The following is a 25,689-nucleotide window of genomic DNA, read 5'->3' on the forward strand; positions in this document are numbered from 1 at the left end:
TAAAGTGGCTTGAGGGAGAGAGGTGTAAAGTCTTTTTGAGTTCAGTAATCTTCCTCTAAATATTAAAGATAAACAGGCATCAAGGTGGAGACTTAGCATATAACCCGAATGTTTATAGAACCATAAACAATAATAGGTATGAAAGGAGACTTGGGGATGACACATTTCCAAATGACCATTAAAGGTGATTCAAGCCATGTGCCAAGGAAAACAACATACCTTCTTCCATTTTCTGTTCTTAATGCATAGTTAATTTTTGATATAAAAATGCTTTAAAAATAAATGCCAAAGTTAGTTAAAATCTTATCAGAGATAAAATTAGTAGATATAAACATGAACAATAAGCACATTTTAAAATGAAATATTTAAAAACCACTTAGAACTATGACCCAATTTCAGTAAACTGCATTTTTTTTTGAATACCATTTAAGCATGTCCTAACACTCCATTGCTGCAGGCAGCAAATCTGCAGAGCCAGATGTAAGGCATCTGTATCATCAGTACTAAAGAGAAAGAGACAATGGCCCTTTCTGAAAAGAGCAACAATGAAAATAACTTAGTTTGTAAATAAATCCACTTTAAGGCAATCTTGTAGTATGAAAATAGGGAAGGGTTTGGAATGCATCTATTTGTAATTCATTCAAATAATTCAAACTCTACTAATTTCAAATTTGCCTATTATGGGTTGAAATTTACTTCTTGAATATCTTCTCCACAAGACTGAAGGGGAATGTTCAAAATATTTAAGAGATTTTTCAAGTATCTTCAAGCACTTTTGAGATAACCTATTTATTACATAAAAACAAACAATATGTGATTTAGAGTTCATTGGATCTCCTTAATAATTAGATTTTTCTAAAAGCCACCACTAGGCAATATAGAATTATGGAATTTTGTTATAAGATAGAGATGACTGAGATGGATTCCTTATTTTACAAAGATGGCTCTGGTACAGAAGTTTAAGTAACTTCCCAGGGCCCCCAAAGCCTTAGTAAGTAATTGAATTAGTATTTGAATCATTCTGTTTCCATTTCTTATGTGCATTCTACTGTATAAAGAACTTTTATATTTGGGAATAACAAAATGGCATGTGTCTAATGGTAGCCATATCTAGTAAGGAGGTTGGGGGTGTTGTACCACAGTTTTTTATTGTCCTGCCTCAGTTTCCCTAAGCTGTCCTGCCTCAGTTTCCCTAAATTGTTCTGCCTCAATCCCTCTAGTTGCAACCCCCCTTTCCTGTTCATTAGGGCTGAGATAATTAGGGCTGTAGAGATCTGGACACTCTGGCATTACAAAAGATAAGACTCCAGATGTCCTATCTCAGATACCTAATTGTCATCCTCTAAATTCCAAACTTTCTGTCTCTAGTGACTATCCCCTTCACTCCCAGTTTATCACTCCTTCACCCTGTCAGAACTGGATTGATGGTTCATTTTTAGAAATTCCTGTACTCACCAGAGTTCAGACTCCACCCCTTGCCTTTGTCTCGCCTGATTTTAGAGCCACATATAAAAATCATTGGAATCTCACATTTGAGGCTGGATTCTTTGAGACAGGTTGGATAGATGTTTCTACCTCATAAACTGACAAAAATCCAACCTTTAAAAATCCTTCCATTAACATTGATACAGAGGGGGTTTTTATATTTTTAACTCATATATAGTAAAATCATCTTTTTGATAATTATTCAATGATTTGATGTGAACATAATTTGTATTCTCAGCTTGCCTTTCTTCAGCCCTACTTGCTGTTTTGCCAATGTCTCCATGACTATTAGTTAGCATGAAGTAGTAGATAGTGTTGGATGTGGTTAGGAAAACTTGAGTTCAAATCCTGTGCCATAAATTAGATGTATAATACTATGCAAATCATGATCCTTTCTGTGCCTCGGTTTCCTCATCTGTAAACTGAGGAGTTTGACCTGATGGCTTCCAGAATCCTTTCAAACTAAAAATCAATGATACATTTTCCCAGGCTTATCCCAGATTAAAACCTTGCTTATTTTTGACCTCTTCTCCTCTATACTTTCTATCCAATCCACGACTAAGTTCTGTTTATTCCTACTTCAAAACATTTTTTGTATTCTTTCCTTCCCTCCTATTACTCACTCTCTTCCAGATTTTTATCACTTCACACCCGGATTGCTGCAAAATTCTCTTCCAAGCTTCAGGTCCCTCATTCATGAAGTGAGAATTATAATACTTGCACTATCTTTCTGTATCAGGTTATTGGGAAGAAATTGCTTTAGAAATGTTAAAGTACTATAAAACATGAGCTATGGGAACTGAGTGAAATTCACCCTTTATATGATTTTTTAGTTACTCTTTCTGAAATGTCACTTTCATCATGTCATTCCCCTATTTAAGAATCTATATTGTTCTATCATATCAATCATGTCTAACTCTTTATGATCCTGTGTGGGATTTTCTTGGCAGATATACAGGTGTGCTTTGCCTTTTCCTTCCCCAGCTCATTTTATAGATGAGAAAACTGAGACAATCATTGTGAAATGACCTGCCAAAGGTCACTTCAACTAGTAAGCTTATAACTCTGGATTTGAATTCAGGCCCTCCTGATTTGAGGCTTAGCACTCTATCCACTAATACCTCGCTGCCCTTAAAAATTTATAATGGCTCCCTATCTGATTCAATCCATACTTTTCATTCTGGCACAAAAAGTGCTCAAATACCTGTATTAAATCTAACTATCCAATCTTGGCTTTTACTACCAATAAGTAAGTATAACTTACTGTATTACTGTAAGGTTGGTTTTAAATAGAATCACAGCATCCTTAAATGCTCTCCCTCTTCCTTTTCTGATTATACAAATTCTACCCATCCTTTTGAGTTTCAGTTCACCTGGCATCCATCTTCTCTCTGAAACCTTCCTTGAGTACTCCAGCTAATACTGAGTTCTCCTATTTTCTGAACTATTAGAGACCTTAGTGTTTGTTCTACACATATAGCTGGCACTTGAACAAATGTAGTCTTATAATTTTTATTTGTTTGTTGAATTTAATTCTTGTGAGTTCCTTGAGGGCAAGAATTAAGGTTTTATCATTTTGTATGTTCTTTAGTATGATCTTTTTATTTTTTAATTCCCAACACAACACTTAGCTAGATGCTGACTATGTAGTGTTCAATAATTAAATGTTATTTTTTTACTTTTTCCTTTTAAAAAAATAGAAGAGGTTTTGATGAAAAACAAAAACAAAACAAAAAAAAAAGGGTTAATCATTTGGAAAACAAGGTAGAGAAATTCCGTAGAGTAAAATGTTTGAACTGACTTTAAAAAAAGCAAAATAATTTATTTTAAAAATTATGGAATTTATAATGCCCATCCAGGAATAATATAGACATAACTCAGATATGGCAGAAATTCAGTGTGCAGTAATTGAGTATGGAAAGATCATTTTGGTTTAAAAGGGATCAAAGTAATTTGTTACCCATTTAGAAATAACTTTGGTCATGATGTTTTAAAGAACAATCACTGGATGAGGAAGTAGATTAAGTGATGGGGTATAAGGTCAGTGCTGTAAGAAAGCAAGCCTAAATAGACACTACTAAATCAGATATGAAAATAATTTGTAGGACATGCATCATCTCGAAGAAGCCAGCTTGGCTAGTAGAAATCATCTGACCTTGGAGGTGGGGATGTAACTACAGTGTCTGTCAAAAGAGAAGATATGTAGAAAGGGCAATATCACTGGGTGTAGGAGTTATTTGGGATGTTAAAAAAATCTTCCCCCAAATAATTCGAATAGTTCACATTTATATGATATGGTAATGTTTACAAAATGCATTACAAAGATCTTATTTTAACCTCACAATAATCCTGGGAGATAGGTATTACAATTATCCCAATTTCATAAATAATGAAAATGAGGCAGATAAGAATTAAATGACTTACAGGTGTTAAGTGTCTAAGAATGGAATTGGAACTGCAGGTCCATTGCCCTATCCACTAGGCCACCTAGCCGACTTAAAAAGAATTAGAAAAAACATGAAAAAAAAAAAACCATAAAAAGAATTTTAAAAGACATAAGGGGAAAAAAAAGGAATAGAAGAGGCCTTCTGGGGATTTCTGAGTTTAGTATGTGAGGCAATATATTCTAAGTGGTGATATTAAGTACTAGCTTCAATGACTAAATGAAGACCTACCTTAGGGATAAAGAAACAAAGTGAACTTTGAATAGTCTCACATATCGTTTTCGTCCAAAAGCTGGAAATAGGTACACATTGAAGAGAGGCAAAGTTAGTGAAATAGGTGGATATTGCAAAAAGGCAAAGTTAGATTCAATATAAGGAAAAACTGGTTCTCTTCAATTAGTGTTATTAAAAAAATGGAGCAAGTTTGCCTTCATTTCAGGTCCTCCAGCAGAAGCTATCTCACTGTTTGGGAATGCTGAAGTAGGGATTTTCCCCCTTCCCCCTTCTCTCCCTGTATTGGTAGGACCAAATAGTCACTGAAGTCCTTTCTAGCTCTAAAATTCTGGCAATTTAGAAACCAGACCATGACCAACCTAGATCTGGAGGCCTGGTTTTATTAGGGCAGGATTGTAGAAAGGAGAAGAAAGATCAAGGTGATGCTACTTTAATTCATTGTGGCTCCTGAAAGTTGATAAGCTTATATTCCAAATTATTTTCAGGCTCTATGGCCTTGAGGAGGCAGGTTATTTCTGCACAAATATTGGGGATGTGAATGGGTCTGCTCTTGGGCAGTCCAGCAGAGATGTGGGATCAAAAGTTTCAGAAAATGAGGATGAAAAGGCCATTAGATTCAGCTCTTAAAAGATCGCTGAGTATTGTTGATAGAGCAGTTTCAATAAAGTAGTAGGTTCTGAAAACAGATAGCAAGGCCAGTGGGGATCATGGAAAGAGTCCTAGACTTGTAGTGAGGAGAAAGAGGAGGAAGAGGACAGAGTGGGGGAGGGGGGGAGTGAAGGGGAAGAGAGAGAGTGAGAGAGAGTACACACTACATTCAAATCTTCCCGACTTTCTAGCTGAATGATCCTGGATAAATCACTTAACAATCAACACTACTCCCAGCCTCAGTTTCATCACCTGCAAAATGGGGATAGTAATACCCAGAGAGTGACTCTCACAGGGCTCTTTTTTTTTTTTTAATGTGAAAATCAAATAAGATAATGCAAGTAAAGTAGTTTTCAGACTTTAAAGTGCTATGTAAATGTCAGCTGTTATTAATAATGAACTGGGCTGTGAAGGAGGAAGATAGTGGGCTAGATTACATTAGGGAAACTGTGCAGAACTTTTAATAAGCCCAAGTTTCTACCTGCGACAAAGGTCTATCTTTTTTTTATGCTCACATTCTTCTGGTGGTACTATAATGGTTAAAAGTCTTAGAATACTAGAACTTCTGAAGAATGAAAGTCACACATATACAAAGGAAGATGAAGAAATGCACAGCAGGTATAACTAGACTGCAGGAGAATGACTGTAAATGATGTCATCAGAGAAATGAATGATCAGAAAAGTAAGTGGGTCAGGTCTTGTGAGAGTAAAGAATGACAGCCCAGGTGCTGACTACACAGTGTTAAGAAATATGGAGGAAGGCCTTCTGGGATGGCAGATGGGCTCCTTTTAGATGATTTGTGGAAAGCATTGATTAAGAGTTGCACAGGAGGAGATGGGTGAATTATGATCTAAACTGTTGGAGGAACTATTCAGGGTGATGAGATAACAGAAGCACTGCAAGAGCATTATGAAATATTATTATTATTTCTTTTTAGGAAGGGAGAAGTAGACAGCAGAATTGGCCACAATAGAGAATATATATATATATATATATATATATATATATATGTAAGATATATAGTGATAGCTTAACTATACTATAAGATCAAGTTACAGTTACAACACAGTGGATGGAGTGACAGGTCTGGAATCAGGAAAACCTGAGTTCAAATTCAACCTCAAACACTGACTATGTGATTCTGGACAAGCCACTTAACCCTGTTTGCCTCAGTTTCCTCATCTATAAAATGAGCTGGAGAAGGAAAGGACAAACTGATCCAGTGCACTTAAGATATGATTGAGAAGTGAACAAAAAGAGAAAGGTTAAGTTAAAGGGATTTTGTTGTTGTTTGTTTTTTAAAGGAAAGGGAAGACTAGAAAAAGATTTAGAAAGAAAATAAAGTTGAAAAAGAAATGAGACAGTCAGGCAGGTATAAACACACACACACACACACACACACACACAGAGAGAGAGAGAGAGAGAGAGAGAGAGAGAGAGAGAGAGAGAGAGAGAGAGATGATCTATAATGCAAAATCTTAGAAGATATGGGGAGAGTAAGTACATCAAGAGACCAAATAGTTGCTTTGGTCTTGGTAAGGAGAAAGGCCGCTTCTTCAGAGATATGAGTAAAGGAAGAGAAGACAGATTGTGTTACAGGATGTATGAGAGCTCATGATGTTTGGGGATAGAAGGAAAATTGTGTCCAGAGTTATTTCTCTGCCCCTCAGTCTATCCATCTGAAAAATACAGAATAGACTAAGTTCCCTGAGGGAAGATTTAGTTCATTTTTGTTTTTTTATCTATGGAATGAAGCATAATATCTTACACCCAGTGAGTAATTAAAAAATATTTTATCAAAGTGACCTAAATATAAGACATTGGACCAACTCTTGTTATGCCACAGTTTTCTTTTATTGTCCTGACTCAGTTTCCCTAATTATCCTGTCAGTCCTGCCTCAGTTTCCCTGCTTCTCAGTTCTGCAAAATCTCCCCTCCCTCTTTATCAGAATACTTGATAAGGATAAAAGATCTTATGTTTTAGAATATCAGAATGCCTCTTCCCATCCCAAGCTATGGGAATGTCAGATACCGTCTTATCAAGTTCCGTCAGATTATGTCATCTCCTCTCTGGAGGCTCACCCCACCCTGTCAGAGTCCAGTTCCCACTCTCAGCCCCCTGAATCCATCCCCTGCCTCAGTCTACTCCCTGAGTCTGAGCCATGTGTATATATGTCATTGAGAACTCTCATTATTTGCTGAATTCTTTGAGACAATAGTCTCATTGAGCCCTGGGACCAAACCATGGATCCATTTGATCCCAGTAAACTCTCCCATTTAATAAATTATTAAATACTTTTTAATCTCTGTCTTGCTCAGTTTTTCCGGCATTAGACTCTATACCTTATGATCCCATATTCTTCTGCAAACCAGCTTCTTCCCTCAACTTCCTGATTTCTATCCATGACTCCACCAGTTTGTCAATTCCTTCAGCTTAAAAGCTTGGAGTCACTGTTGACTTCTATTGTTTCCTCATCCAACAGATCAAATTAGTTTCCAAGTCCAACTGAGTTTTGCACAGAGGATCTCTTGTATCTTCTTTCTGACACTCAGCTATTCATTCCTTATCATTTCTCATCCAAGTTTCCTATGTAGACTTCTCAATAAAGACCTCAATCTTCTTGCTATATTCTACTCCCTTTCTGGCTCATCCTTTCATATTATTGTTTAATCATAATTCATAACTCTGGTCATTCAGAATCAAGAATTAGAGGCTGGAAAGGACTTCAGAGATCACTTAGTCCAATTGGTGCCTAAATAAAATAAAACCAACAAGACATTAACCATCCCACTTTCCATCTCCTTCTTAAAGACTTCCAAAGAAGGGAAACCTATGTCATTTGAATTCAGGAAGACTAGGGTTTAAAGCCCACCTCTGACACATACTGGCTATGTAAATTTAGGCATGCTGCCTATATTTCCTCATACTCAAATTCCTCATCTGCAAATGGGGATAATAATATTCTTAGTTACCTGCCTCATTGGACTGATATGAGGCTCAAGCAAGAAATAGTGTTTAAAATTATTGCTAATTTTGCTATTATTTAAATATAATTATATAAATATATATATATAATTATAATATCATTTATATATAATTATTGCTATTAGTTATTATTATCAAACTCTCCTTGTTTCATGATTTTATAACTCCCTATGAAATCTACATTTGATATATCTTTGAGTCACAACAATATCTGATAAAGTATCTCATAAAGAACATGAATTTAGTAAATATTTGTTGAATGAATAATTTGTCATCTAAACCAGGACCAGGACTTAGAGACTTTGAGGCTCTCCCTTTCCTCAGTCCTAAAATGAGAATACTATCTGGCTCCCACTGAACTCTAATGTTATAGACCAGGAGAATTAATACCTCAAAATTGCATTGATATTCCCAAAGGAAAGCCCAATAATCGATGAAAGGTATAGAAAAGCCTTTTTCCTTATATGAATAGGTAAAAGATGATGCAGTCCAAAAGTGGTTCTTACCACTGCTGTGAGTAATGGCTAGAAATGGTGTTTAGGGATGTGTGTGTGTGTGTGTGTGTGTGTGTGTGTGTGTATTCTTGAAAAAGACCTAGTTATGTAATTATGGTTAAAGTGAAATCAGAAATATCAGTACATTCAATTTCAGTCAGACAAGGTGAGGGAAAATGCAGTATGGGTTAGCTGAAGATGAATGAGCCAAATCAATAGCATGAGTAAAACATGGAGGGAAAAAAACCTGCACATTTTTTAGGTTATGGGTGACTTATGATAATAAATGCACCAGGATGAACAAATGAGAAAAAAGCCAAATAGTAAGGATGGAGACACAAAGTATGAAAAATATGACGCAAAGGAAGGCTCTGCAGATTTCTGAAAACAGCTTAGAGGTTGAGGAAATAAAAAGAATCAAAGAAAACCAGGAACAAAGAAAGAAGCAAACTAGGATTTAGGACAATGAGCAATGTTTTTTTCCCCTGAAGGGTAGAAATCTGATGCTGGTTCAGGAGACAATGGTTAGTAAGAATAATTTATTGATAAAAGATTTTCTATTAGGAGTCTGAATGAGCAACCAGAAAGGAGTTTTGGGGGGTATTTCTAGCATCTTTTGTTCTTTCTGATCCACCCACAGTTGACTACAGACAGACATTGCAACAATGTATCAGTAGTCATTCCAGCAGAGTGAAGTTCATTTTGTAAAAGTTGTATTTATCCTAGCATTAGCATTTTCCAAAATATGTTTTGCACGGCTGCAAGCAATTTCATACGTCTTGTGCTTTCTGAATAAACAAAAGGCGGCAGTTGGAGCTGCCTGTTAAATGTTAGGTCATCCTAACACTACCATTCCGCTGCCCATAGCAAAGGAACCGGAAGACTGCCTTCCACCATGCATACTAACGCAGCTGCCGACCTGGGCAGCAGACGGAGCCACTGGCGCTGCCTTGGCCAGGCTGTGGTGCCCCCCAAACATAGACAATTGTTAATTGAACCTCCAAAAAGCTGAATGATATTAGGAGACTCAAGCCGGCCTAGCACAGTGGCTGTGTGTTGATTTTATAGCTTATCCAGTTGAAAGCTGGGAGCATACAAAGGCAACATTGGATCAAAATATGAATTTGCAAACATGGATTACATTCAATTTAGTTCTTCATCTCAGAGGAGTTCTGGCGCACACTTTTGTAATAAGCTCCAGGTAAATGTTAGACATATGGAGGCCAGGAGAAATGCTAACTAGGGAATGGAAGGGTGCAGAGCCCGGCTTGCCTAGTCAGGGAATACACTCAGGAGCCTGGAAGAACACAGACGCCCTGTAATAACATCACTTTCGTTTAATAGCAGTTAAGCATGTGTAGTGGGTTGGTGAGTGTGGGAAAGAGACAGCCGTATTCCAGTGGTTACTACTGCATTCCCCAAAGGAAGGCTCTAAATGCTAAAAGCTCTCCATAGTAAAATATTTAAACAAATAAGCAAGTGGTTCTCTCTGTAGGCTCTTGCTGGTATGTTTCATGCTGTTAATCTCTTTTTGAAATGCGAGAGCATGTTTTGATATAGATTACAAAAACACTAGCTGCCAAGGTGCTTGTAGACTTGGAAGGCCAAGCTATAAGAGCAGAAACATTGATTGAAGATCTCTGGAACTAAACTTAGTCTTGAAAAAAGATGTTTTCTTTTCTCCATGTAGGGCTGTCTTGCACCTTTTGAAATTGTTTTTACATATTTCTACCAGCAATTTCCAATTTAGTATGCTGGCTACAATACCTAGGAAATGTTTATTACAATTATGACTAAATGCCATTACTATAAAAGTAATTCAAATGTGTGCTGTCTTCTGTGGGGAAGATAGCTATAGTGCTAATTTATTTTTTGCCTGTTTTGTCATGGTCTGTAAGGACAAACTAGAATGCTGAAGACCTTTAAATACTACTCTCCTTTTTGCTTCTCATGTTCTCTATTACTTTTTTGTGTATGCAGGCCTTTATGGTGTTCAAGGGAAGTCCCTGATATTTATACATTGTGTCCTGCCAGGTACGTTTGGTTCAGAATTCTACTGAATTTGATATTCCCAAAGTCATTTTCTGGTATTCAAAGTCTTTTGCACCTTGGCTGTTACCTTGCAATAATTCCATTTACAGGTTCTCTGTTTCAGTTCAACTGGATGGACCAACCAAATCAAAGCAACAAATAATTACCAAGTGGATTGTTAACATGGAACAGTAGAGTGGAATTAGATTTAGAATTAGAGAAGGTGGATTTGAACTTTGGCTTTGCCTCTTATTACCTCTATTATCCTGGACAAAATCTGTTTTCTGAGTCTCAGTTTCCTATTTATAGAACAAGAAAGTTGGCTTAGATTGTTAGGATGCTAAGGTGCTAAGTCAAGTGGAATTGATAGAGACAATGGTTGTTTAGCAGGTGCTTAACAGTTCTCTAGATATACTTAGTACTTATTAAAGTGCCACAAGATTCAAACCTTTAAGAGAATATATATAAGGAGGAGCCCATTAAAGGACAAGCCCACTCTTGGAGGCAGAGTCAGATTCATTCCATCTTCCACCTTTGTGCTGGCTGAAGACATTCAGAGGAGGAGAGACTGAAGCTGGCAGAGGCAAAGGACTAGCAGCAAGAGCTCTTGGAACCAAGGAGAGAGATAGGCCTCTAAGAAAACTAACCAGGCTATTTTGGAAGAGACAATAAAGGACCTGAACTTTTAGCTCCTGGCTGCATTTGAGGTGATTATTGCTCAGAACTGAAAGGAAGGCTGCCTCCAGAAGCCCCCCAAGAAACCTGCTCCCAGAGAACATTATATTTTAGAGAAGAGAACATTACACTAGATGATCTTGAAGGCCCCTTCTAGCTCAGAATCTGTGATCCCTACTCTATGAAATACACTGAGAACGTTGCAGAGGATATTGATGAAAAATATCGTCCCTCCACTGGAGGGTTTCCAATTTAACAGAGATAATACATAAATATGTGAAATTTTACCTAATAATACTTCAATCTTTAAATAATCATTCAAGATAAGAATAGAAGAGATGTTATGAGGCAATGATTAATTGTTCTCTGAATTGTACAGACTATATATATAACTGCTGATGGGGGAGCACAAAGACAGATGATTTTAGGATGGAATGCATAGGGAAGGTTTTACATAAGCAGTAGTAGTTGAAGAATGGTCACTTGATGAGGAGCTCAGTTACCACTTAGCTCTTCTTGTCCAAATCAGATAATATGTCCTTTGGAAGCAAGTAATATATATATAAATTTTGTAGCCCCCATATCACATTACAGCACAAGATACAGTATTCAGTAAATATTTATTAATTTGACTATGATTTCCTATCAAATATTCTAATCAATTAAATTCTTTCAGTGTTCCAGATGATTCTCTAAAACTATGGAGAGGAGTTTTGATCTCTACCAAGGGGAGAATTTTCTCAGAGGGAGATCCTATCTTGATAAAATCATAGGTTCAGCTTTTTAAAAGATAATCTATGGACAATTGCCATCTGGGATTTGTCATCTTGAAATTGTCATCTTGAAATAAATAGCCATTGGAAGAAAAGCTAATGTCTCTGTATGAGGAACGATGAACCAAAGGAGAACTGAGAGGGAATCCTTCTTAAGTCTACAATACTGCCTCAGTTGTGGATGCATGCAGAGCACACCAGAGAAATTTGGTAGTTGTAGGATAATAGACAACCCTGAAGCTGGGAAGAGCCTCAGCGATCTTCTAATTCAACCACCTCATTTTAAGGGCCCAGAGAGTTTAAATGATTTGCCCATGATTGCACAGGTGGTTATTGGCAAAACTGAGATTTGAATTCATTCCCACTATAATTTGAAGCTCATCACTATTTCCACAGAGCCACAATTCCTACTTGTTCTCCATCATAATTGGTAATACTCTTCTGTAGTTCCTTCTGGATTAAAAACAACCACAGAAGGAAGGGGAAAAACAAAATAAGCTTTCTCTGGTTGCAGGGAAGACTTCTGGGAGCATGTGAAACACAAACTACTTATTTGAAGAAACTGGGAGATTTGTCATGCTCCCCTCATGTTTAGTGACCCCCATCTGATGACTTTCTTGTGGCCTCTCTGCCAGATGAACTGTATGAAGGCTCTGAGGTCAATGAAGACCTAAATAAATTGCTTCTAGAAAATTATTTAGGATTCCAAAAGCAAGAACTTGTGATTCAGATGATCACCAAACCTCGCATCTCACCTCCCCCAAAACCACCAACCCAGGCTCTACAACTGTATGGAATACAAGTGAAAGGACAACTTCAGAATAAAATGGTATCACAGTCTTTTCATACAGTATTTATGGAAACATGACAAGTACAAGTTTTGTCTTCAAGTAGGGACTATTAATTTTTAATACAAGCAACCATCTCTAGGGAGTGGAAGCTTTAGGGCTCATCATAAACTGCCTCCCTGGAAGGAAAGTCCAAAGCAAATGAATCCACCGGGCTCCCACTGAGTATTCTCCTAAGAAAGATCCAAAATATAATGCACCAGTACTACACTTCCTGTCAGGTCACAGATGGTGCTGAGACCAGGGGAACAAGGCTGAGTATACATCTTCTGTCAGAAACAAACAAGTCGCTTATCAAACCCTTGTCCCAACTGAATGCTGAGCTCAAAGCTGAATGGCAAGTTAATTTCAGTCGGTACTAGCACTTGTATGCGGAAAGCAGGCCCTGGGGGTCCCAAAATATGAAAGTCTGATTTCCCAGAGATCTTAGAGCATGTCCCACAAAAGGCCATGCGCGAGATACCCACGGCTGTGATTTTTAGTTCTTAGAGATCCTCAACGGCCTTTCCCATTCTTTCTCAAGATCTGCTTCCTCCTGCAATTGCCCACGTCAGGGAGTTAGTTATTGGCTCTTAGTTGCTTCTCTTACCCAGAATAATCCCATTCGGTTCCTCTGGTGGTTGCCACACAATCCTCACTGAGGTCAGCCTCACTTCAGGAAACACAAGTCTCACAGGTGGACCTGGAGCTGAAGAAAATAAACCCAACATTTCCATGAACCGAATCTTGTGCACTCACTAGCATCCTTCAGGAGCATTCTGGGGCAGAAAGGATTCTGTGGGCTGACTTGGCTACCTAACCGGGGTGCGGGAAATTGTTTCTATAGGAAAATGTGTTCCAAATTAGAAACAATTGACTTGCAAAAAGACCCGAGCTTTGGGAACACAGCTGAACTATAAAGGGAGGTGCTGTAACTTGGCATTATTCTATGTAAGCCTGAGGAATTTCCTCATTTTATCTTGTCCTTTTTTATATTTGTATATTTACATTTTATATTCAAATATATTTGAAATGACAGAATCTGAACCTTAGAACACCAAAGAAATACAGTACCTACCCCAAGATGTGATATATTGTTAGATACACTCATATTCTGTATTCTAGAAATCTGTGGAGACATCATATTTTCCTACTAAAATGTGAGCTCCATAAAGGCAGAGACTGTTTTATTTAACTTGGCACCTCCACTAGTGCCTATCACAGTGCTCTGTGTAGAGTATGTATTTAATAAATGTTTTGAATGCAATTACTTGTTGAATGAATAGTAAACAGAAAGCTTTGCTAGATTTCTACATCAATCATTTATGTAAACACACACACAAATCCCACCTTCTACAGAAAGCCATTCCATTTCTTGGCTCCAGGCTTTTCACTCACTGTCCGCCACCTGGAATGCTATCCCTTCTTCTCCCTGCCTACTGCCTCCTGAGGCTTCCTTTAAATCCCAACTAAAATCCCATCTTCTATAAGAAGACTTTTCTAATTCCTCTTAATTCTATTAAATTTTCTTCCTTCCTCCAGCCAGTAAGTATTGAGTGTCTGCAATTGGATTTGAACTTAGATCCCTCCTTCAGGGCTGGTGCTCTATCCACTGTGCCACCTAGCTGCCCCTTTATTATCTCTTTTCTACTTTCTTATTTGTTTGCACATTATCTCCCTCATTAGAATGTAAGCTCATAGAGGGTAAGAACTTTCTTTTGCCTCTTTTTGTATCCCCAGAACAACATAGCACTGGTTACATAGTGGGCACTTAAATGTTTGATTGATGATTGATTAATTCACATGCAAAATAGCAATAGAGAATTAAATTACCTAAATCTAGATACTAATTTGTTTTGTTATCTTTGGCTAATTGCCTTTTGTACCTCAGAGGTTCAATGAAATTCAATAAGCACTTACTGAATTCCTTCTATTTGCTAGATACTGTTAAAATCTCAAGATGTCAATAGAAAAAATATGAAATAGTTCCTTTTCTCACAGAGTTCCAATTCTATTGGGCAGTTGGGGGAAGGTAAACTATATATACATATACATATATATACATATCTATCTATCTATCTATATCTATCTATCTATCTATCTATCTATATATATATAGAGAGAGAGAGAGAGAGAGAGAAAGAGAGAGAGAGAGAGAGAGAGAGAGAGAGAGAGAGAGAGAGAGAGAAAGAGAAAGGGGGAATGCATACAAGTACAGGTTAATTACTGACTGAAACTGCTTCACTATTTTAAGGACTCTGAAAATTAAAAGGAGAGTGAAAGCAAAGTCATTGCAATCATATTATCCAGTTTTGATTTCTTAGGGGATGATTTTCCAGAGTATAGATTATCCAGGTTCCTTCATTTATTTTTTTTTTACTCTCTCTTGCTTTATGTCCTTTAACATTTTTAATATTTCCTAAAAGTTCCATTATTGAATTATACCTCCAATCTATACTAGCAGACATGTGAGGAAGGGAAAGAAAAAAAAAATCAGGTCATTTAATCTAGCTCCATGTTTGCCTTTCTAGTCATAAGACCTTGTGGAAGAGGCTAAAATTCTCTTTTGAAATGAATTTTTAAAAATATCATCTGTGATTTTCAATTATCCACACTAATTGAGAGCTGACTAGACACAGATAGCTATCTCAGTTCTTTTGTGTGGTACAAGGGCACTAAGAATCTAGGATGTCAGAGTTCTTGTAAGATGTATTTACATGAATGATTAGGCAAATAAGTTGTGTGACCTGTGTAAGAATGATTCCATCATCAAATTTCTTTCTGGTAACTCAATACCTGATTACAAAAAAGAGAAGAAAGTCCATGGATCTGGTTATACTAAAGGAAATGTGTTTGTTTCAGCCCCTTCAAATGGCTGTAGGTATCTGTGTCCCTTTTTCTTCTCTCCCAAGTTTACTCTTAGACCAGCCTTTCTGACTTTGAATATGCATTAGGAACACCTGTGTTTGAGCATAATAAGCACACAAATGAGGCCACGAGTACATTAACAGACAACTGGCAGTTAAGTCTTCTGTCTCAGGTTCACAAGTTGGTACTAATTCGAAAATGCACGTAGGCATTGAAATTGGCCTGTAGCATAAATCCCACCTGTGTTATCATTCTGGGTGATATTTTTAATTAAATTTGAATAGAGAGGGAGACACAACATGTTTATGTTGGGAATGTGGAGAGAGAACAATCTGTGTCACTTGCCAACATGTACTTTAGGAGGAAACAACTATAATTGACTCCTACTTGAACAATCTCAACATTTTCCCTATCTTCTTTTGGTTCATGACATTCTCTTTCCCTACTGAATTTTATAACAAGAATCTTGTCCCCATTCTCCTTCTTACAAAATGGTTCTACATATCTCTGAGCTCTTGACTTATAGGAAAAACAATTAAGAATTATCATCTTCTTTATCTGGGCAAAGCCCTGTAGCCTCAATCTCTCAGTGTAAGGTGGAGAAAATAGAGCTTTCACTCAGCAGTTCAAACATGTTTGCAACTAACTTAATTACTTCAATAAAGTTGCTTAAGAAAATTTACAGTTATTTCATTTCTGTTAGGAGCTTTTGATTCCCAAGGTGGATTTTTTTTTATTAGGATCAATAATTTTTTCCCTTGACATATTCATTATACTCTACTTAATAATGAAAATGTAAAGGAGCTAACCTTTAAGTGTTTGACATCTGCAAAGTGGAAAAAACATATTTACTGATGATTTAAACTTCCATAAAAACAAAGCAGTCAGGATGTACTTGTTATTCAGTACTGCTAATACAGGAATCTGGGGATTTCTCCAAGCCCTTCAAACACATCAAACTGTATATGGGAACTTCTAATTATCTCTAGTAATGCAAACAGTGAGAACTGGAAGAAGCACCAAGAGGATTGAGGCATACAGGTCAATAACAGATTTTTTTTCTCTGGATTTGTATAGACACCAAATAGAATGCCAGTTTTATATCTTTTATAGTCCCAACTCAAGCCAGCATTTACTGCTCCTTACTACAGCACTGTCTATTGCAGAGTTATGATTGAAATTCTGCATAGGTTCATAATTAGGCAGTAAAAATTCACTCCAGGCTGAAATTGGCCATATAAATGCTCTATGACTGAAAAACAACTTTGTTTTGTTTTCATCAACGGGAAAAAAAATTAGTTTGAAAATTAAGTTGAAAATGACAAAAATCTAAACTGTTTTGATTAGAAAGGAAAACCTGGAAAAATGAATAGGGAAAGCAAAGGTGCAAATCATTAAACTTACCATCATCTTTTGTTCGCTCTAAAATGGGAGGAGAGCTTGGGACTCCATTTCCAATGCGGGTGAATGCCAGCACCTGGAGCTCATAGAGCACATACTTCCGCAAGCCTGCCAGGAGAACGGACTGTGTGTGGTTTCCTCTTACTACATGGGTTTTGGGTTCGGAGTCCAAATTTTTGGCCTTGAATAGAATCTGAAGCATCAACAGACATAAGGGAAAAGTTATTATATTGTAATACATCTGTACACAAACCCCAAGATGGATGGTGTTGACTACCAAAGACAGGACTTCTCTTGAAAAAAGCAACTGTGCATGAGGTTTATGGCTCCAGTTTTTAAAGATAGCATTTGGTGGGGGTGGGAAGATGAGGATAGGTTTGGTAAAATTGCAACCTTTAGTCTTAATTATAGCTTCCATAATTTGGAAAATTATCTTCCTATTCATTATTTGATGGAGCTAAATTGGAGGGGTACAAATTATGTCTCCCACAAAAACCTTGATCAGAAAAGCCGACAGCATTCTGATGAAAGGACCAATGTGCATCGCCTTCATACCATTCCAAGGGACAACTTCATTCATGCTCCTGGAGAATGATGTCTAATCAAAAGGGACCTTGTGAAATTAGTCAAGTGTAGCTCAAAGATCATTCAGTTACTTCCTCATAAGCTATCCTTGGTTTCTAGGCTTTCCTGTGTCTGGGTTTCTAAAACCAGTGAGTGTGTCAGAAGGGAATGTTTAAATGAAAGACTGTAAGTTACTGGTGAAAACTCAAGAAAGAGATCTGGGACTAGGACCACACTGTTTGTTCTCTGAGGATATCGGTATTACTATAACCTCCAAAAGACCAATAAAATCCAGGACACCATCACAAAAAGTAGTGTAAACTAGAAAATATTATCCTCCCATTATGTAAAATGATCATTACAATACAGTGACCGTGTCACCACAGTTGAATAAAGAAATAATAGATCTACACAAGGTGAAGGGAATTCTTGGTGATAACTGGATCAGAAACTACTATGTGAGGTCAATCTGAGATCAATCTGGACAGTCAAAGTTTGACAGGGGACATAGTCAAAATCTATAATACAAATGGTGTGTGTTATCAATCAATTAATTAATTTGTAATACAAATGGTCAATAGGATGTAGTTCCAAACCAGAAATACCACAAACAAGTACCTTTTGTGGAAGGGTATTTCCCACTGTGCTGAGTACTTTAGGTGATAGAAAAAAAAAGAGGGAGAGACACAGAATAGTGGAGGAGTTAATGGAATACTGGATGTGCAGTCAGAAAGACCTGAGTTCAAATTTAGTCTCAAATACTAATTGGGAGATTTAAATTTTGCCTTGGTTTCAACTAATTAGTCAATATTTATTAAGTAAGTGCCTTCTATATGTCAGACACTGTACTATGTATATAAAATGGAGCAAAGGACAGTTCATGAGGTTAAGGATCTAATGGGGAAGACAATATGCAAACAAACATCCAAATAAATTATATACAGGATAAGTAGGGAATAATTAACAGAGAGAAGGCATTAGAATTAAGAGGGGTCAGAACAGACTTATAAAAGATGGGATTTTGGTTAAGACTTAAAAAGGAAGCTAGAGAAGGCAGCGTGCAGAGAGGAGGAGGGAGAAAGTTCCAGGTGTGGGGGCCTGCCAGAGAAAAGCCTGGAGCTGAGAGATGCAATGTCTGGTTCTTGGAATAGTAGGAAGACTGAAAGGAAAGAAGGAAGTAGGTTATAAACGGCTTTTAATGTTAAACAGAGGACTTTGCATTTGATCCGTAAGGTCAAGGAAGAAATTGGAGTTTATTGAATAGGAGGGTAACATTAATGGACCTACATACATTTTGAGAAAATCATGTTGATGGCTGAATGGAGGATGGAATGGAGGGAGGAGACACTTGAGTCAGGCAGACCCACCAAGAGGCCATTGCCTTAGATGTAAGGCCATGGGGGTCTGCACCAAAATGGTGGCAGGGTCAGAAGAGAGAAGGGGCTGTATGTTCAGGAGATGTCGCAAAGTCTCAGCAGCAGCTTGGATATGGGAGAACAAGAGAAAACATAAGGAGTCCACGATGGTTCCTACTTGTGAACTTGAGGGGCTGGAAAGGAGAGCATTGTCCTCTGCACTAATAGGTACAGTTGGAGAGGGGGAATATTTAGGCAGTCAAAGGTGGAGGCCATATAGTGGTATTTTTACTATGAATGCTGTTATGCAGGCATATCAGAGTAGGGAGATTGATATAGAGGCATCTAGGGTGGGTGAGACTAGTGATATGGTTAGTATGTGAAGGGAGCCTAGGTTGTTATGTAGGTACAACAGTGCTACTAAAAGAGGGAGGGACCCAATTAGTGTATAGAAGAGGAAGTATAATCCTGCATTGAGTCGTTCCTTTTGGCTGCCTCATTGTGTGATGATGATGAGGGTGGGGATTAAAGTAGTCTCGAATATGATGAGCTCAGATGAGGTGAAAGCTATGATTAAGGATAGTTGGAGAATAATAAGTGTGGTTAGATAGATTTTTTTTTGTGTCAAGGGTTCATAGGCTAGATGGTTTTGGCTAGCAATGATTATTAGTGGAAGGAGTCAGCATGATAGAATTAGTAGTGGACCTGATAAGGAGTCTAGAGAGAAGAGTTGTTATAGTTATAGCCTAGATCAGAGTTGTGATAAAACAGAGTTAAGCTTCAGATGCTAATAATAAAACTGTGTGTGGTAGTATTGATTCATACTCAGGATTTTTTGGAGTATCATGTTAAGGGAATGAGCATGAAAGTTGATGTAAGGATTTTTAGCATTGTAATAGGTTGAGGTTTTAGACATAGTCATTACCGTGGGTTGCTGAGATTTTGACTAGTAGTGCGAGGCCAACTCCTGCCTCACAAGCTGAGAAGACTAGTAGGATTAAGGGGGTTATGGACATTGAGAATAAAGGAGTTACATGTTGGACCTGTTGAATTTAACATGTCTACTGGACATCCAGTTCAAGATGTTTGAAAGACAGTTGAAAATGTGAGATTGGAGGTCAGCAGAGAGATTGGAGTTTGATAAGTTTCCTCATTCAATCTCTTTCTGCCTCAGTTTCTTCTGTAAAATAGGGCAAAAAATAGGACCTTCCCCTGAAGGTTGTTGTGAGGAACAAATGAAATATTTGTAAAGTGCTTTGCAATCCTCAAAACACAATATAAATGCTAATTATTATTGCATAAGAGAAATACCAGCTTTTGGTATTTTATAACCCCTAAAAATTTTAGAACCCCTGAGTAAAGTGTGGAAGAGTGGTTTAATGGTATAGAATGATGAAGTCATGAAATAATGAAGTTAAGAGTCAGGAAGACCAAGTTCCTTAACCTCTCTCACTGTACTCAATATAAAATGGAGACAATGATACTTGCAGTCCTGCCATTCAGGATTGTTGTGAGATTCAAGTGAGATAATGTTTCCTAAATACTTTGCCAAATGTAAAGTGCTATGCAAACACCAATTGCTTTTATCATAAAAAGAAGTCATAATGCACACAAGCAAGTAATTCCTTTTCCTAGAAAATAAAAATGGACTAAGAAAGGACTTGGATACATTTTGGAATTGTGGAACCATAAATCCGAGAATCAGAGAATATCTGAGTTGAAAGAGAGCCTCAGTTGACATTTAATCCCATCTATGTCTGAATTTTCTTTTTTTGAATGCCCTATCTACAATATACTCTAAAATGCCCATGTTTCATGTTTCATCTATGAGTAGACAATCTTCTGGAGGGGCCTACTTCTCTATGGGAGAACTTTCAGTGTTACCAACGTGGTTTTTTAAGAGAAGATAACCTAGACTTTCAAACTGAGGTCTGAGAAAAAGAACAATAGCCTTTTACTACTACATGTTTCTTTAGGACTCTGAGGGTCTGGCCTTATGAGACAATTTGCTCCAAGACATTTGCAGATGACCTACAATATTTAAATACTTGGACTATACTAGGGTCCTACAGAAGATTAAAACAAAACAAAACTAACAGTCCTTGCCATCAAAGATCTTGCAGTCTATAGGAGAAGACAAAACATAAAATAATTACTGAATAATAGAAGCCTATTTAATTCAGTGCTAGTTATATTTATTTAGAACTAAGAGTTATACATATTCAGTGAAGGAAGAGATCAGTATGGTCTGATTAAAGCCTATCATCCTCTGGACATATGGAGACAAGAGTAAGGCCATGTCAGGCAGCCAGGACAAATGAACAAAAACTTGAAAGTAGGATTGAGCATGGTGTGTGCAAAAATGATAGCCTCCCTGAAAAAGAGTTTGTGTAAGGGAGTAATAGGCAAGGAGTTTGATGTAATACATTTAAAATAAGTGGCAACTTTAAAACCCACAAATATCAAGTTTCAAAAAAGCAGTGTATACATTTATACCTTATAACCCAATATGAGTCCATTCTGGTCTTGGTCAGGTACAGAAGCCCATGTCAATAAGATCTGAGTGGAGCTTACAGCCTCAACAGACACATTTTCAGGAGCAGCTGATGGAACTGCAGGGAACAGAAATTAGGAACATCAGTGAAACAAGTGTCTTCTAGGTGTCAAACATTGTGCCAGTTGATGAGGATACAAGACAAGAAAACTGTCCCCAAGGAGTTTTTCCCACTGCGGAAAACAACTTGCCCAGTAAACAACACTTCCACATTGCTTCCACAAGCTGTAGAGCACTTTGAAGGTGAATCCCATTTTATGTTGAATTTTAATGATAAAACTGATCCTGAAATTATAATGTCTTCTAAGCACTTAGGAGTGATCAGAATTAAACCTGTCTTAGAACAATAGAAATATAAATCTCTTCAATATTAGCAATTAATATCAGAAATCCTTAGATACTCAGAGGCTTATTCCTGTTTCCTGAATGAATCCAATGAAGAATTTTGTACTGTCACTTGCTCCATTAACTTAATGGAAATAAAGGAAAGTTTCTTGCCTCACAAAAGTTAGAAAAACTCATTTAGAGGACTATGGACTAGATCAGATACCAGAGGTCATCACATTTTGTCTAGTCCTCTCTCTCTTTTTACATATGAGAAAACTGAAGTTCCTCAAACCATTAGAGGCAGGATTTGAACCCAGATTTACTGACTAGAGCTACTGCTCTTTCACTGTAACATTCAATTGTCTTAATTCAAACAAAATAAAGGATTCAGTTCTGGGTAAATGGCAGGACTTGAGGGTTTCTGAGGATAATCTACACTGAAAGCTTGAGAAGAACTGCAAAATATCATGTTGGGCCTCACATCTTTCACTTGGTATTTGGGCTTGTTCAAATGAAAGAAACGGAGAATTGTTAGCAACTGTTAGTTTCATTTGCACAGTTAAGAGTTATGTTACTTTTCCTCTTAAGATATATATATTTTTTAATTGAAGAAAAAATCCCCAGGAATTTAAAAGTAAGTTTGCAATTCTTGACTCATGCCAACAAAAGAATTTGTTTTGATAAACCTCCTGTTTGCCTTATGTGACTAAATTCTAGCTATCATTTCTTGGGTGCTGCACCTGTGATTTAACGGTATTGGGAACTTCTTATATAAAAACTCCCTCTCTAATAGCAGGCTGGCAACTCAATCATGTACCATAGATATATAGAGTTTCTTTGATCCTTAAGAAATTGGGTGACTTACTCATAGCCATAGCTTATAGCTACTGTGAATCAGGGAAGTGTTTGAACCACACTAACCACTACTCCACAGTGCCTCTCAAACAGGTATAGCAAGTGTTTCTTACTACATTTAAAACTTTTCAGATATAATTGAAGTTCTGCGACCTAAGCTCTTCTCTTCCTAATCCAAGTTGGAAAAATCAGATTTAGTTTACATCAAGGTTTCCTTAAATATGGATAACTGCTCACAAAAACTTACATTCACACTAACAAAAGTAAGTCAGATATGGTATAGTACTTATTTTAACCCACAGAAAAGACAGAGGATATAAGGGAATCATAAATAAATACAAGGAAAAAATAAATAAGGTATTCAAAGGACCAACAGGAACCCATAAGTAGCCATGTAAACCACATGAAGTACTCCATAAGTTTCTTTTGGAAAGGAACTTGAACTTGTGTTACTAGTGAGGCAAGTCCTTGTCATTCCTGTGGTCCTAATTTTCCATAGATTAATAATACACAGTCTCCCTAAGACTTAATTACTTCCTTTAGTTGAGAATTCTCCTCATCTCCTGGAAAGAGAAGCACAACTTGGGACTCTTACATAGGCAACCTCCTTTCTCTCAGACCAGCAATATTTAAATAAAATCTCTCTGATAGAATGTGGAAAGAGTAAGATTCCTTGCTTCCCCAAGTTACATATTTTCTTCATTTCTTCCAAGCATTAGGGTCATGTTAATGATTCTTTTCTTTGTCCAAAAGAAGGTTGTTCAGGAAATCCCCTTATCTTCCTTAAGAAAGCTAGTCTACCCATTCTTTGACTTAGGACTACTCATGAATCAACCTCTGATGATCCCTAGAATGGTTTTTTACCCCTTGGCTAGATTCCTTACCCAGGAAATCAAAATCACCTATCCTCTACACTGGAATTTGGGGTTGAAAACACTATAAATTTTCAGGCCAAGTGAACCAATTTTTCTGCTTCTTCCATGTACTTCTACAGAACATCTTATTATTCTCCCAGTTATTATGGTTTTTAGTTTGAGATATCTATTTTTTTAATTTATTATCAGGAAGAAAGAAAAGAGGAAAGGAAGGAGGGAAACAAAAAAGGAAATAAGAAAGGAAAGAAGGAAAGAAAGAAAAAGAAAAGAAAAAGAATGAGAAAAGTCTGTTGCTCTACTGTACAGAGGCACAAAAAGATAGATCCTTTGAAAAAAATCTATCCTCCTGAATTCCAGCATCATCTTAGGGACAGTTACTGTTATTAAAAATCAGTCAGGAATTATGTGTGTCTTTAACAAAGTCCCAAAAGATATAGTCATAGTTTCTGTGGGGAAATGCTTACCTGACTCCAGACATCTTGTAATGCTATTAAATTGATTGTTTTATTGTTCTTCAGTCATTCAATCATGTATGACTCTTTGTGATCTGTGGACCATACTGTCTATGTTTTTTTGGTTTGTTTGTTTGGGGGATTTTTTTTTTTTTTTGACAGTGATACAGGAGTGATTTGCCATTTTCTTCTTTGATAGATTAAGGCAAACAGAAAATAAGTGACGTGTCCACACAGCTGGTAATTATCTGAGGCAAGATTTGAAATCAGTTTTTCCTGACTCTAGAACCAGCATTTTTTCCACTCCACTTGGTGGAGTCACCAAGCTGCCTCCCAAATTGATCATAGATCCTATCAAATTAACTAAGAGATTCTCCTAATTGATCCATTTTACATAATATATATTAAAATATGGGAAAAAATAAACCCACTTTTTTTAAGCTAACGTGGCTATATTGTTGAAAATGCCATTAATCTTTATATTTTGGAGGCGATTAGGTGACACAGTGGATAAAACATTGAGCCTGGAATCAGGAAGAATTGAGTTGATTATCTGACCCTGACTAATTATTTAATCTCTTCCCAGCCCTCAGTTTCCTTATCTGCATAATGAAGATAATAATAGCACCTACCTCCCAGGGTTATTGTGAGAACCAATTGAGATAACTGCAAAGCTTAGCTTTATTTTGGAGTGATTCTGTAGGTTTGTAATTTCAGGAAATGCAAATTTTGGGATGATCCAGCTATACTCATCAATGTATTAACCTGTATTAAATGTGCAAGAGTGCATTATCTTTGTGGGAGTCATGAAATTTTGATTTATTATCAGTAAATATTTGATTTGTATACTTATTTTATAGGCCTATATACTTGGGGTCACATAAAAATTTCTTGGGCAAAAAGGGGTTGCAAATGGAAAAAAATTGAAGAAGCCTTGATTTAGGCCAATGACCTGATTTTATATAGATAGGAAGTAACTTGTCCAATACCACAGAGCTAGAAAATAGCAATCAGTTATCAATGCTAGTTGTCCCAGAACTAAACCCAGTACTCTTCATTTTAGGATACTTATCTTAAGGACCCAATAAGCTACTGAAGAAAAAGGAAAATGCATCATTTTATTGGCAACTTTTCCAAAAGAAGCCCCCATTAATATTAGAAGGAGTTTGCCTTCTCTCCAATGTTTTTCTTCAATCTGAAAAAAGTAATAAAAAATACACTTCTGAAGTGCTGGCCCTAGAGGCCAGAAGGTAGAATGGGCTTGTGAACATACTACAGAAAAGCAAACACTTAAATTTAATTTTTAACTACTCGTTAACCAATTAGCCAGAACACAAGCAGAAAGTCTCTGCTTCAGAGTATTGTCTGCATGGAGTTTCATAAAATCTGATTCTTAAATTTTCCTACACTGACATGCTTTTATCTTCCAGATTTATCTTCCTCCTCAAGTATATAATTATGTTAAAGGAAAATAGATTGCCATAAGCCACGAATGTCTATAGAGGGCTGCCATAACTTTATCTGGAGATCTTCACACAGTTACTCTCACATCAATCATTTCTGTAGCTAAAAAGGAAAAAGAAAATAAGTGGATAAAGAGGGGGCAAAAAAGGAAAAACTTTAAGAGCTTAGTGAAGGCCAGTTGTCTTTTGGCATATTTACCCTTTATGGTTTTAGCTGTTGTCTAAGACAAATTTAAGGAAGCCTGGGATAGCTTTCTGATCACGAGGTATAACAATGCACTCCAACCAGGACACAATCAGCAATAGCATTAAGTGACAATTACTGAGTATCTGATAAGTATTGAAAACTGTGTTTGATACAGCATTGTGAAGTGGTC

General features: G+C 36.9%; 1 protein-coding gene across 4 annotated transcripts in view; it reads right to left on the reverse strand.

The window, feature by feature from the left end:
• Positions 1-25,689, reverse strand: part of SDK1 (sidekick cell adhesion molecule 1) — a 1,196,729-nt gene that overhangs the window by 168,151 nt on the left and 1,002,889 nt on the right. For all 4 annotated transcript variants that reach the window (XM_031949904.1, XM_031949968.1, XM_031949836.1 and 1 more), the window contains 3 exons: positions 21,283-21,398; positions 16,871-17,060; positions 13,209-13,307 (listed from right to left, as the gene is read on the reverse strand). In XM_031949904.1, the coding sequence (XP_031805764.1) occupies positions 13,209-13,307; positions 16,871-17,060; positions 21,283-21,398 (405 nt within the window). The remainder of the gene's footprint in view (positions 1-13,208; positions 13,308-16,870; positions 17,061-21,282; positions 21,399-25,689) is intronic.

This window comes from Sarcophilus harrisii, chromosome 1 (assembly GCF_902635505.1).
Source record: "Sarcophilus harrisii chromosome 1, mSarHar1.11, whole genome shotgun sequence".
NCBI lineage: Eukaryota > Metazoa > Chordata > Mammalia > Dasyuromorphia > Dasyuridae > Sarcophilus > Sarcophilus harrisii.